The sequence below is a fragment of the Heterocephalus glaber genome, unplaced genomic scaffold (assembly GCF_053883595.1).
Source record: "Heterocephalus glaber isolate CG9 unplaced genomic scaffold, H.glaber_assembly_v1.0 deba00001481, whole genome shotgun sequence".
NCBI classification, from domain to species: Eukaryota; Metazoa; Chordata; class Mammalia; order Rodentia; family Bathyergidae; genus Heterocephalus; species Heterocephalus glaber.
In genome coordinates this window covers 58306979-58321907 of record NW_028258317.1, presented here as the reverse complement: position 1 = coordinate 58321907, position 14929 = coordinate 58306979, and the positions used below count along the sequence as shown (strand labels likewise).

General features: G+C 36.4%; 1 protein-coding gene across 2 annotated transcripts in view; it reads left to right on the top strand.

Moving 5' to 3' along the window:
• Positions 1-13588, top strand: part of Carnmt1 (carnosine N-methyltransferase 1) — a 41415-nt gene extending 27827 nt beyond the window's left edge. For both annotated transcript variants that reach the window (XM_004862525.3, XM_021242738.2), the window contains exons 6-8: positions 720-833; positions 10128-10231; positions 10953-13588. In XM_004862525.3, coding sequence (XP_004862582.2) covers positions 720-833; positions 10128-10231; positions 10953-11054 — 320 coding nt within the window. In that variant the 3' untranslated portion in view covers positions 11055-13588. The remainder of the gene's footprint in view (positions 1-719; positions 834-10127; positions 10232-10952) is intronic.
• Positions 13589-14929: the final 1341 nt, after the last annotated feature.

Sequence of the window (14929 nt, the reverse complement as noted above, 5' to 3'; positions counted from 1 at the left end):
GTGGATGGTGCAGTAACCTTTGGTAGGATGGGGGCCCTGTGCACTGGACAGACGTGCACCTTCAGTCTGCTGCCTGTCCCTGTGCCAGGCCACCGCCTTCCAGAGGTAATGGCGTTCTTTGCTGGGTACCCACTCTCTGCATCTGACTTCCCTGGTCCTCTTTTTCTTTGGCGATTAAGTCAAATCTTGATGAATATTTAGGGATTTTGATGTTACTCATTTTTCAAACTGGCAGCAAATTCTTGCAGTCCTTTTAAAGCCTGCAAGAATTGGTGATTAGCACTGGTTTAAATCAGAATTTAAAGTTGTGTCTTAACAGATTTTAAATGAAAGCCAGGGGCAAATGATAGAGCTCAGTGATTGAGCATTTGCCTAGCATAGATACAAGCCCTGGGTTCCATCCCTAACACCACAGAAAAGAATGAATGAATGAATGAATGAATGAAAGAAAGAAAATACATCATTTGGTAATGATATCTGTGGATACATGGTATTGCTAATGATTTCAAATCACCTATCAAATTGGTAAAACGTTATGAACTAGAATATCGGCCATAAATGATTATTTGGTTACTTCGATTATAATGTCGATCAGATGAGTTTAGCTTCTGTATCCCTGAAATTAAATAAAATATTAATACTCTATAAGCGGTAACTGTCAAGTTTCAGGGGAAAAAAAGCAAAATAACATATGCAGTGATTTGATTTTTCTTGGTTAGATACCTGGGACTGTATTGCCACCTGTTTCTTCATAGACACAGCTCACAATGTAATTGATTATATTGATACAATATGGAAAATACTCAAGCCAGGTGGAATTTGGATAAATCTTGGTAAGTGCTTCCATACTTATTAAAATTTTACACATTAATTTGAGTACCTATATCTGCTTTACATTTAGTAACTTCACCATGTTCGTGAAAGTTCTAATTACATTGTACATTTTAAAACCTGTGCAGTTTCCCTTAGACTATACACTAGTAGTCCAGGTTCCTTTAGACTATATATTATACTGTATATTAGCCCAAACATTGTCTGTTTGTATTTAGGTCCATCTACAGGAGTCATAATTTCAGAGTATACAAGCTTTTAATCTGGTGGTTAGGTAGTTATTCCCTCATCTTTTCTATTGCCCGGTCCATGGAGAAGGCAATCCATTCTGTTTTCTTTTTTTCGTAATAAAGAATTTAGGGGGAAGATTTTACTCTCCCTTGGAGTCCTCACTAGTATATCCATTTACTGGGAAAAGATGAGGTGTGGTTACTTTTCTGATTACCTTGACTTAAAGAAAGAGTAGAAATATCATTTCACTTAGAAACTTGCACGGCAGTTTACTGCTTGACACTGGAAGCGAATGATGCAACATGGCAGGATTCCTTCAGTCTAGGGTATGAGGAAATTGTGTTTTCTTCTCTTTAAAATAAAGAGAATATAAAATAATGATAATATTAAGGTAAGTGTACATATCTTTTTTTAGTGAGAGATATAATTTATATTTATAAAGACACAGAGCTAAGATACAGAGGCTGTTGGATGAAGGTTATCATACTATGTACAAGAACATGTGCACGTGGTATGAGGCCTTAATATTCAGGATAGGTCTAGGTGTATTTCTGAGGGTTTGTCCGGTCCCATCACACTCCCTGCCCCCAGTACTGGTGATTAAACCCATTTGCACTCTACCATTGAGCTACATCCCCAGCCCTTTGTATTTTGAGGCAGAGTCTTGCTAATGTACCCAGGCTGGCCTCAAACTTGTCCTCCCTGGTTGCTGGGGTTACAGAGCATATGCCACAGTGACGGACGTCTACTCTCTTTATTTTTTAATGTCAGAGCTATGATGTATTGAAAAGGCACTGTTAAATAGTTGAAGAAGCTGAGTGTTGGGTCACATAACTAGCAGACAGGTCCTATAGCTTATATGTGGCAGAGATAGACTCATAGTCTGACAGTTATTGTAATTTTGTAGCTTAGCATTAATATGACCCTGTATTTATGTGATTGAAGTTTTTGGTCATGGTTACTACTGAGTTATGGGAAAGTTTTGTGTATTTCAACAGCACTTAACTTTTCATAGAAACAGCTTCTTTTTTGAACACCTGTTTTGTTGCTTTATTACTGTTTTATTAAGTTATGTAATAATAATCAGAGCTGCCTTGAACAAATGAAATTGCTCCACCGGCCTACACTTAGCTAAGGGTAGCCATCCTACAATATGGCCTGTGATCTGTCATGGTCAACAAACGTCATGGAGCACCTTGGTTAATAGTAAGTTGTTTAGAACTTCCAGACTTCTAACTATGGAAATTCAAAGCAATTTTGAGAATTGGAATCACAAAAAAACTTTGAAAACAGTTATTTGGAAGGTTAATACTTTACAAATAAAATGCTTTGCACATATAAATTAAAATATAAATCTCAGAATCAATTTTTCTTTAAGTGTTGGTATGTTCTAGATATCTAATCCATGTATTTTGCTCTTTGTTTCCTGTACTCATTCTTTATACATGTTTCTTCTATCCAATCTGATGACTTACCCTACTTTTCCAGTTCCCAGTCTGTATCTGATCCAAATGTCTTTTTCTACTTAGATATACCACAGATACTTCGAAATCTATGCCTCTTGAAAAAATGATCTCCATGCCTTTTCTACCCCATCATCTACTTAGATTCTTCCAACCCAAGAACTGGGAGAACCCCCTCTCTCCTTCTGTTAGTTAGCTTGGGCTGCCATAACAACATATCACAGATTGGGTTGCTGTTTTAATCATCTTTCCCATTGTTGGGACACAATAACCAACACATAACTTAAAGGAAGAAAGGTTTAATTTAGTTCAGTTTCAGTCCCTGGTTGACTGGCTTCAGGACACAGACATCTTGGCAGAACCGTGTAGTAGAGTAAAGCTGTTTTTAGTTCATGGCAGCCAGGAAGTAGAGCAGGGGAAGAGAGCCAGAGGGGGAAGGGCCAGGGACCATAGATAATACCCACGGTCACAGCTGCATGACCCATCCACACATAGGTGTGCTCTGCTAGTCAGCTAGGCATTTCTTCATCCAGTGAAGTTGACATAAGCAGTAATGATTATGGTGTACACAACACAAGATTATGGTAAGAATTAAAATGTTTTTCATTAGGATATGTTTGCAGTGTATCACGTTTACATTCATCTTAGGGAATAGGTATGTGTACTTAATGTATCTTAATTCCCTCCTCTCCCTCCTTTGTCCCCAGATCCCTTCTCCTATTTTCTTCTTACTTTTCAGTTCATGTTTGTGACACATAATGATTACATTCACTGTGGGTAGTTGATACATACACACGACACATCTTAATTCTCTTTATGTTTCCTTCCCCTCTGCCTCTCCAAAAACATCTATTTTCCTGTTTCCTTTTATCTGTCTTTTATTTTGCTCTTTATACTTTGGATTTCTCATATGAGAGAAACCATACAGTATTTAAGCTTATGTATCTGATTTATTTTACTTAGTTTTATGTTTTCAGGTTGCATCCATTTTTCTATACAAAACTCAAATTTATCTTTCTCTGTAGAAGAGTAGTATTCTATTATATATAGATATTATATTTTCTGTATCCATTCCACAGTTGATGGACATACAGGCTGCTCCCAAGATTGAGCTACATATTATGAATTGTGCTGCTATAAACATTGGTATGTGTGTAGTGCTGTAATATGATGTCTTTAACTCTTTTGGGAAGATTCTTAGAAAGTGAATAGCTGGGTAAAATGGCATTTCCATTTTTAGTTTTTTTAGGAATATCCATACTGATTGCTAGAGTGATTGTACTAGTTTACCTTCCCACCAGCAATATACAAGGGTTCCCTTTTTCCCAAAGCCTCACCAGCATTGGGTATTATTTCATTTCTTGATGATAGCCATTCTTCCTGGAGTAAGATGGTATCTCAGTGTTTTAATTTGCATTTCTCTAATGGGCAGTGATGTTGACCATTTTGTCATGTATTTGTTGCCCATTTGTATTTCTTTTGGGAAGTACCTGTTCATTTCAGATGCCCATTGTTTGATTGGGTGTGTAATTTTGGGAGGTCTAATTTTTTGGAGTTCTTTATTCTAGATATTAATTCTTAGAGGTGTAACTGGTGAAATTTTTTCCCACCTTTTAAGGTTGTCACTTTGCTGTTAGTTGTTTCCTTTGCCATGCAGAAGCTTTTTAATTTGTTATAATCCCATTTGGTTACTCTTGCTGTTAATTTCTTGTACAATTGGAGTTCTGTTCAGAAAGTCCTTGCCTATCCTGTGACTTCAGGAGTTTTACCTATTCTATCTTCTAGCAGGTTAAATGTTTCTGTTGTAATATTTAAATCTTTGATTCATTTTTATTTTAGTTTAAAACATGATGAGAGATAATGGGTCCTGCTTCAGTCTTCTGCATGTGGATAGCCAGTTTTCCTAGCACTATTTGCTAAAGAGGCTTCTTTCCTCCAGCATATGTTATTGGCCCCTTTATCAAAGATCAGGCAGGTGAGTGTGTCTGGAGTTGTTTCTGCCTTCTATATTCTGCTCCATTGATCGATGTGTCTTTTTGTTGTTGTTGCTTTGCTAATACAGTACCATGCCATTTCTATCACTATAGCTTTACAGTATAACTTGAAGTTTAGGATTGTGACGTCTCCTGCTTTGCTCTTATTGCCCAGGATTGCTTTTGCTATTGTGAGTCTCTTTTGGCTCCATATGAATTTTAGGATTGTTTTCTCGTTTTGTGAGGAATGTTATTGATATTTTGATTGGGATTGCATTAAATCTGTGTATCAGTTTTGGAATTTGGCCATTTTGACAATATTGGTTCTGCCTATCCAGTTACTGGGGATGTCTTTCTATTTTCTGATGTCCTCTTTGATCTCCTTTTCCAGAATTCTGTCGTTTTCATTGTAGAGGTCTTTTACTTCTTTGGTTAGGTTGTTTCCTAAGTATTTAGTTTTTCTTGATGCTACTGAGACTGATACTGTTTTCCTAATTTATTTCTCAGTGCATTCATTATTGGGGTACAGTAATGTTAGTGATTTTTGCATGTTTTTGTATCATTCTACATTTCTCTATTTGGTTATTAATTCTAGGCTCTTTCAGTGGGATATTTTGGTCTTTCTATGTGGAGCATCATGTCATCTGTAGATTTTGATAAGTTGATTTCTTCCTTTTTTATATTTATTCCTTTTATCTCTTCCTCTTGCCTGATGGCTCTGGCTAATGTTTCAAGTACTGCATTAAACAGCAGTCAGTGGATGTCCCTGTCTTGTTCCTGACTTTAGAGGGAATACCTTCAGCATCTTCCCATTTATTATGATGTTGGTTATATGTCATAAATGGCTTTTCTCATATTGAGGTACAGGTTCTTCTGTATTTTCAAGATTTTTATCACAAATTAGATGTTGGATTTTCAAGCTTTTTCTACATGTATTGATGTGATTATGTGATTTCTTTTTTGTCCTTCTGTTTATGTAGTGTACTACATTTATTGATTTGCATGTATTGAACCATCTTTGCATCTGTGGGAGGAAACTTACTTGGTCTTGTTGCATTCTATTTGCCAATATCTTATTGAAGATTTTTACATTTATGTTTATTAAGGAGATTGGCCTGTGTTTTTCTTTTTTAGTTGGGTCTTTGTCTGGTTTTGGGATTAGAGGTGATGCTGGCTTCCAGGAATGAGTTTAGAAGCACTCCTCCGCTGTCAGTTTTCATTAAAGAGTTTGAGAAGTATTGGTGTTATAACCTCAGTGAAGGTCTTGTATAATTCAGTAGTGAATCCACAGGTCCTGTGCTTTTCTTAGTTGGTAGGTTTTTGTTTTGTTTTTTTTAACATTGCCTCAATTTTATTGCTCATTATTTGGATTATTCATAATTTTTATGTATTCTTGGCTTGGTTTTGGTAATTTGTGTCTGGAAATCTGTCCATTTCTTCTGTATTTTTCAGTTTGCTAGAGTAGTTTTTCATAGTAGTTACCTTTTTCATTGTAGTTACTTACCTGTGTTTTACCTTTTTTCATTCCTAATTGCATTGATGTGAGTCATTTCTCTCCTTCTTTTGATAAGATTGGCTAAGGGTCTGTGGATTTTGTTTATTCTTTCAAAGTAGGAGCTCTTCAATTCATTGATACTTTGTATTGTTTTTTAGTGTTAATTTCATTAATATCTCCTCTGATGCCCCCATTCTTAAACTAGGTTTGGGTAAGTCTTATCTCTTAAAGCTCCTTAAAAGCTTCTGAATTTCTTTCTGTCCTAGTTTTTCAACTTTTGCACTACTGACATTTGGGGCTGGATTTTTCAGTGGAAGTAGCAAGAGTTCTCTTCTATACATTGTAAGTTGTTTCACAGCATCACTGGCTTCTGCTCACTAGGTTCCAGGTCTCCTAGACATGACCATAGAAACATTTCTTTAGACATTGGTAGATGTCCCTGGGAGGGGCAAAATCACTCTTAATTTCATCACTGCTTGCCAGTGTAGGGTTACTGTAGTCATTTCCTTGCAGCCCCTCTTGTCACCAGTGATCTTTCCAGTATGCAAATCTGTAGGTGTCAGGCTACCTGCATAACAGTCTAGCTTTCTCCATAGCCTGAGAGTTCAGCGCAGTGCCTAATGAAGAATGTATATAGTATCACTTACACGTAAGGAAAGACTGTGAAGAAATACTTAAAATTTGAAGTGATTGGGGCCGGGGATTTAGCTCAGTGGTTCCACCGCCTGCCTCGCAAGCAGAAAGACCCAAGTTCGATCCCTGGTACCAACAAAATAAAAATTTGAAGTGATTATCAGCGAATGGATTAGATATGGTTTTAATTTTATTTTTATGGTTTTATTTTTATGTTCAACTTTCTATTATTAGCTTACATTATGTTTATTATTGAGGAAAAATACATGTTTTTTTTTCCTTTTGTTATGACTACTAAAAGCCTATCAAGAGACATGAGTGTTGAGACAAGAAAGAACTCTTAGAGAAAGGTGTCCATGTTTTATTCATCTTTATATATCTATCCAGCCAGACATTTGCTAGCTTCTGTTAAATGTTCTTTTAAAGAATGGGCAAGTAGGAAATACGAAAAAGTGCTCAAAGAAATGTTAATTCTTTTTATTTAGGGATGGCCTATCATTTTCCCTTTACCAAATCAGCAAATATTCTGTTTAATAAAAATTTTTGTTTTTTAAAGTCAGATTTTTTGGGAGCTATAATTAACGTAATATTCTTTTTTAAAAAATGTAGTTTGATGCATTTTGAAAACTGAACAATCATGTAACCATGCCACTGTCAAGATAGGATCATTTCATTTTCATCACCCCTAAAAGTCCCCTTTTCCTGCTGTCATCAGTTCTCTCTTCCTATCTCTGATACCTGGCAGTCACTATTTTCGTTTGTTTGCCTTTTCCAGAATGTCCTGTACATAGAATCATACAGTATATTACCTTTTGTCTCTGGTTTCTTTTGCTTAGTATGATGCTTTTGAGATTAATCCATGTTGCTGCATGAGCCAGTGGATTCCCTATCCTTGCCAAGTAATATTCTACCACATATGCTATATTTCATTTGTCCATGCACTGGTTGACGGACATTTAGGTTGTGGCAGATTATTATGATTATGAATAAAGTTGCTATAAACACTTGGGTGCTAATCTTCATGTGGCCACAGGTTTTCAGTTTTCTTGGGATTATAGCTGATATTAGAATTGCCAGGTCCCATACAGTGTTTCTATGATTTTATGAGACACTGCTAACCACTTTCCAGAATAACAGAGCCATTATATCCCACCCCTTGCTAAAATAAGAACTCATTGCAGTTGTAAGTCAACACTTAAAATAGGTAGCACATCTTTAATCTGCAAATATGAAATGCTCCCGAAAAAACCTTTTAGAGCATCAATATTATATTATGTATATATGGAAAGTTCCATGTCTGACCTCATGCAGTGGATTGCAGTTGAAATGTATGCTCACTAAAAATATATAAAATTACCTTCAGGGGCTGAGGGGTATCTTAGTGGTAGATTGCTTGCCTACCATGCACAAGCCTTCGGTTCAATCCCTAGCACTGAAAACAAAAGACAACCTCTAGGATATGTGTATAAGGTATATATGAAACATAAATTAAATTTTTAGACTTGACAGCTTCGTAGAGTAGTGTTTAGACTGTGGTCTCCTCCCCAAGATGGCTCACTTCTATATGTAATATTCCAAAATCCACAAACACTTACATATTTCAGATAAAAGATTGCCAACCTAGAACTTTCAGAAAGTGTGCTGGCAGTGTGAATGAAGTCGGTTAAAATGTTTATTCTCTTCGACCTTTAAGAAATGTCTTTGTAGCTGGTCATGGTGACACATACCTATAATGCCAGCATTCAGGGAGTCTGAGGGAGGAGGTTCACATGTTTGAGCCCAGGCTGTGTAACGTAGCAATTTATTGAGACTCTGTCTCAAAAAACAAATAACAGAAACAAAACACTGGGGCTGAGGATATAGTTCAGTGCAGAGGCCCCAAGTGTTCTATCCCAAGTTTAAAAAAAAAAATTCTTTGTAAAGGAAAATCTGAAATATGTGGAGGTATTTGTTCAAGTACTATTTATAATAAAAACTAAAAAATATACACCACAAGTGTTTCTTTGAATGGTAAAATTGTAAATGCATAAACTGTACAGTTAGCACTATGCTAGGCATTTTGGTGTGGAATCCAAAGAAACTTAGACATGCCCCTTAACACACAGCTTGTAACCTATTTAAAAAATGCTGCTGATTACATAAAAATAATCAGCAATGCAACACAGCATTAAATGAGCTAAAGGCTGAAGACATGGATGGATTGCAGGAAGGTTTTAAAGCATGGCTAAATTGAGTTGGAGGGATGGAGCTTTCTAGATGGAATACAACCTCAGTAGAGATAAAATAGGGCTGTGTGTATAAGAATCACTGGTATAGATATGTATTTTAAATAAAACCATTTTATCAGAGGCTCTCACTAAGTTGCCCAGGCTGGCCTCAAATTTAAGATCCTCTTGCCTCAGCCTCCTGAATAGCTGAGATTACAAGTACATATCACCCCCCCACACACATGTGCACACTAAGTTTTGACCTTAATCTCCCATGATTAGCATATTGTATGAGGAGTGGGGCTATGTAGAGAGCTGGATGTAGGATTTATAATTAACCCAGTGAAAGGTAAAGAGAAGATTAGGTTAGTCTGAGGTATAACTATTAATTGATAATGTCTTTTAAATGAAGCTGATAGATTGAGCAAAATATGAGAGAGTGAAACATTGGTAAATGCTGGTTTGAATGAGAACTGATTCTTTGAAGGTATGGAATGAGAGAATAGTCAATAGCTGTTATTTAAAGCCTTATTTATGACAGTTGTATTGCATATTATCTCACATTAAAGTCATGCTGCAGATGAAGTGGAGTTAATAGATGTTAGAGCTCGTGTATTAATGATGCACTTAAAACATGAGCTGTAGTGTCACCTCTTCTAGGAAGCCTTCCCCATAACTTCTTGGTACTTCCATATTCTTAGTCTAGCTTGAGTCCTGTGTTTTCATAAAACTCATTTGTAATAAGTGCAGTTTTGCCTTTACTTACAAAACTACAGTGTTACCTCGGTTCATGAACTTAATTCTTTCTACAGTTCTGGTCACAACCTGATTTGGATGAGAACAGAATCAAATTCATTGGTTGACCTTATGGGGAAATTTGATTTGGTTTTTATCCAATTCAGTTTGTGACCAGAATCGTGGAAAGAATCGAGTTTGTGATCCGAGGTACACTGTATAATCACCGTATTCCTTTGGAGTTTGGGCACTTAGTATGCTCTGATCCAGCTACTCCTTCAGTAACTGAAGAGGGACGGGGAAGGCTGTGAGTGATCACACTGCAGGGCAGGTACACACAAAGGCACTCACTCCCCATGAAACCAGGCCCATCTCTCGGGTTAGTTACTGGGCCAGAGTTTTGGGTGTTGGATAATTGTCCTTAGAACCATGTAATGGTTCTCCTTTTTATGATTTTCTTATCTACTCCTCGATTTATTTAACTTGAAATTCAATCTAACATAGCTACTAGTGCATGCTTATATTCAAGCAATTTACTCATAGTATCTTTAAACCATAGGTCCTCTGCTGTACCACTTTGAAAATTTGGCAAATGAACTATCCATAGAATTGAGCTATGAGGATATAAAAAATGTTGTCCTGCAATATGGATTCCAGGTAGAGGTAAGAATGGAATGAAATACTGTCAGAGTTCAACTTCCAAAGCTCTTAAGTACGAAATTAGATGGTACAGTTGTTATTGGTTTTACTTCTTCCCTATATTCTCATCCATTAAGTGAAGATAAATAAAGCTTTCAGAATTATAAAAGTCATGTGTATGTAAAGCAAAAACTAATCCCTGCTGAAAATGGCTTTCAATACATATTACTAATCTTTATAATGGCCTTGGTAAATTCACTGACTAGGCTCTGGAGAAAGTAGAATGGGGTGAGGGGCAGGTAAAAGAATACTATATACTAGTAGTTCTCTGTATGTTCTTATGTATTTTTTGATCTTCCTTTTATCATGTGTGTTAAACAAGGTTTTATGATACTTTAGCTATTGTGTTTCAGTTCATTTATTTAGAAGCATTTCATTTATTTAAAAATGAAAACAAACAGATTTGTTTGTAAGAATAGAGAGAAACAAGGTATCACAATAGTTTAGAGTTCAAGCTCTAAATTAGACTGCCTGACTTTGAATCTCATTTTCACCACATATTAGTGGTATGACCTTGAGTAACTTATATTACCTGTTCTTTGTAAAGTGGAATTACTGGTAGTACCAGTCTTATGGGATAGTAGTAAAAAATGGATATGGTTAAGATAGTGCCTACCAGTTATAAGTATTCAATATTGGGGTATCATCATCATCATCAACATCATTATTACTGTTTGCATTGCAGGTGGAAAAAGAATCTGTATTATCAACGTATACTGTGAATGATCTCTCTATGATGAAATACTACTATGAATGTGTCTTGTTTGTGGTCCGTAAGCCACAATAATGATTTTAAGTGATATCACTTGGAAAAAAAGTTTAATAAGATCAAATACTGAAATAAACAACTCAAAATCAACTATCAGAGACGACAGGACACAACCTCAAATCAGTGGTGCCTTCTTATTCCTAACAAAGTTTAGAAATAGTGTCTATTTTCTTAATAACATGTATTGCTTTTTTCAGAGATATACTATGCCATGGAGATTTGTACTACACAAGTAAAAGTGGAGGAAATATCTTGAACTTCATTGAAGCCCAGAATTGTCTCTCAATAGAAAAAACTTAAAACTCCAGTGTCTTCGTGAAACTGTCTCTTGCAAATCTGCCATATTAATGACTGATAGTCTTGAATTCCATAATGATTTTCTTTTTGTTTTATATGCATTGCGCATGTTATTTTTAAGGATCTTCTATTACATTCACCCTTTGGAATTGGGACTTTTGTTTATTTTGAACCTAAGCAATGTACACATAAAATGAGTATTCTTTCATCATTCAAATTAGTTGATTTTATTTTTTCTAGCTCAGCTGAATTTAGAGAGGCATCAGAATTTCATTTTTAATGATACATTAAATTTAATTGTATCACAGGTCAGTTAAAATGCAGTCAGGCAACTGAGAAATTAAGTCTTTTGGCCACACTAAACTGAACACTATCAACGCAAACTCATGGGTCATTTTGAAATGTATAAAATCTCAGCATTCTAAATAAGGAATAAAGGCTTTTTTTAAAAAGTTCTAGAAAACTGGAAAAATAGGAATAAAATGGGCAATTTAAAATATATGATTTCCAACTAGAATGAATACAGAATTTGTTAGTGTGATGTTTACAGTAATGTCTTTGATTATGTGGATTATGAAAGCAAGTACTTTCTTTTTTGTTAAAACAATTATGTACTAATTAAAACTCAATAGTATTAATGTGGAAAATTAAATATGAACTTCAGGGATAAATTACTGCCATGGTCTGTGTCTTCAGTATCTTAAGTAGCAACCATCCATGTAATTTCAGATTATTAACAATTTTGCTCCCTGATAGATGAAGCTTAAACAGTATGTATGCTGCTTTAAATTTCTACCTCAGGCAGATTTTTATTGGAGAGAATTTTCCTTTTTTTTTTAGTATTTGTTATTCTGTTTCCAGTAGATTGGAAAGCAGAGATGACTAATATTTTAACCTTTTCTTGGAGAAAAGAAAGGACTCTTCTTTTACTTTCAAAGATTGTGATTACTTTAAGTGACCTCTTGCAATTCAGGATTAGATGAACTTAATAATGTGCTGGTAGCATAAATACCATGTTTTAACAGGAAAACCTGTCCGACTTCAGACTTTTGTTGTGAATTAGGTTATAGAAGTCACTACGAAGGAATTTAGTTTTAGGGTTTGGGGACAGGGTAGATTTGACATACAGTGAGGAAGCTTTGGTGATCTTTGCCACAATTTTGCAGTAGAGAGTTCAAGGAGTTCATTACAGTGTCACACTGAAGAAGTCTCTGAAGTTTTGTGTTTTAACTATTTCTTGCTTTGTGACCCTCAGTACTTGGCAGATGTTCATTTGATGGGAATACTCATTACCTACGTGAATGAACTTGAAATAAATTACAAGGGGACAAAAAAAACCCTAAAATTAAGAAAAAGTAGGGCTGGGGATTTAGCTCAGTTCTGCCGCCTGCCTTGCAAGCACAAGGTCCCAAGTTAGATCCCTGGTACCAAAAAACGTAAAGGAGCATAATTTTTTTTTAAGTCCATTAAATGGCAAGGAATGCATGCTATGTTTGAGTAATTTAGAAATGCTTTTTATTCACTGGCTAATATTTACTTTTTTACAACTTGTATCAAAACAAATGATCTTTGTTTTTCTCACAAAGGCAAAAACTGACACTGGTAAGTTGGTTTTATTACCTAAAATTACCTAATGATGTTACTTCTGTTTCTAAATTACAGCATATATTTTAGTTAACTCTAAAATCAGTTATTTCATTTGTTTTTAACCTATTGTTAGTATTATTTTTTAAATGTTCTTATACAAATTTGCACCACTTTTTCTTATAGCTTTTTCAGTTAATCTAACTTGAAAATGTGTTAGCAATGAGTAGTAGAAGTGTCACTGGAAGATTTAATTTTGTATTTCTTAAGTTTAGTTCTAGCTACTAAAATGTGTAACATTGAAGTTTTTTTTTTTCCTTCCTTAAATTAGCTCTATACACAAATGTTTTCCTTTTCACTAAGTGGTCATTGTGCTTGCATTTTAAAAAATTTTCATATTCTAAAGTGGTGCAGATTTAAGCTATGTTAAGTGAGCAAGGTGATATATATATACACACACACACATACATATATGTATATGTAAAGAGAAGCCGTATAAATCACAGTATAAAATTATGAAGTGTACTGTATTTATATCTAATTCTCATTCTAAAAGCTGCCATAAAGGCTGAATTGGAAGCTTCATGTCTGCATGAAATTTCCTATATTTTTAATGTATGATGGACTTAATTTTTCTTGGATATTAAAGTCTGCCAATTGCTATGAAATAAGTCTGCCAGTTGCTTGGTTGTTTCCAACTAAGTTAGTGATAACCACAGATACGGGAATTTTAATTTGTTGAGCACATATACCTGTGAACCCCTGGATTCACCTGTTTTTATATGCTTCTACAAATGAGTATTTGACCTTCCAGTATGCCAGGGTTTTTTCCAGTTACGTTCACTTTGTTTCATTCAAGTTCAGTGTAATGAAGTTGGAATCCTCCAAAGAAAAAGATTAATCTTGGTCTTTAATGTTGTTGAATAATAGAAGAACTATAAAGGCAAACAGAAGGAAAAGGTTCCAGGCACTTGGACCCTGTATGTTCATTTTCCTGAACTGTTGTTGGCAGCCAGAGGCTTCTCTGAGTGAGGGGCTTGGCCAGAGTCCTTGCTCGGGTGCCTCCAAAGAGATCTTTTGGGGGTGGGGTGCTTGAAGACTCTTTCCCCTCTGGTTTGGTCCTCTTTCCACTCCTAGCCCTTCCTTACCCCATCCCTAAGCATACAGGAGCCTTTTCAGAGCTCCCAGACCAGTGAGAAGACGGCCTGTCTGTGGTGACCGCCTGGCCTAGTGAACAGTTCCATGGGGGAAAACAGAAGAGGAGAGTTGGTGCTTTGTCTGGTTTAGCCTCTCCCTGCCCTATGTCAGCAAGTCATTAAAGCCTTGACTGTTTTATTTTGGCTTCCTGTTTTAATCTGCCATTCCAGTACCTGCCAGCTCAGCTCTATTGGCCCAAGGGGCCGACCAATTTCCATTTCCTTTTCCCATTGCAAGCTCTGTCCAACCCCTGATGAGTTAAGGTGCCTTCTTTTGTGCAGAAAGTTGGGTGGAGTAGTTTAATATGTGCTGGAGATGTTTTGCACAGCACAGCTGCCTAGAGACCCGTTTTCCCTGAGCCGGGCACATCAGGCGGCAGAGGAGACGAGTTCACAGGGACAGTGAGCGGTGGTGGCTGGGAGGAAATGGGACTGTCAGGCTCTTCTCCACTGACCTGTCTCCAAGTTCAGTGCCTGAGCACTGCAGCGTTGCTGTAACTTCCTCACCTACCACATCAGATGAGTCCAGTCTCCAGGACCCCTTGCTTCTTGTCCATTCACCCTGACACTGTTCCACCCTGTAGTCTTCCAGCTCTGGCCACCTGGCACCCTCATCCTCATTCCCAGACAGTCCTGCTGGGCTTGCTGCTATCAAAGTTTTGGCTGTACATTGTTAGGTCAGGTTTTTTCTTTACTCACTTGGAAGTTAAACCAAATGAATTTCCACATCAACTAGCAAAGTCCTCATTGCTGATAACACTGATGTTTTGTTTTGGGGAGCCCCGGCCTCAGCAACCTCAGCCACACTGCAATTCA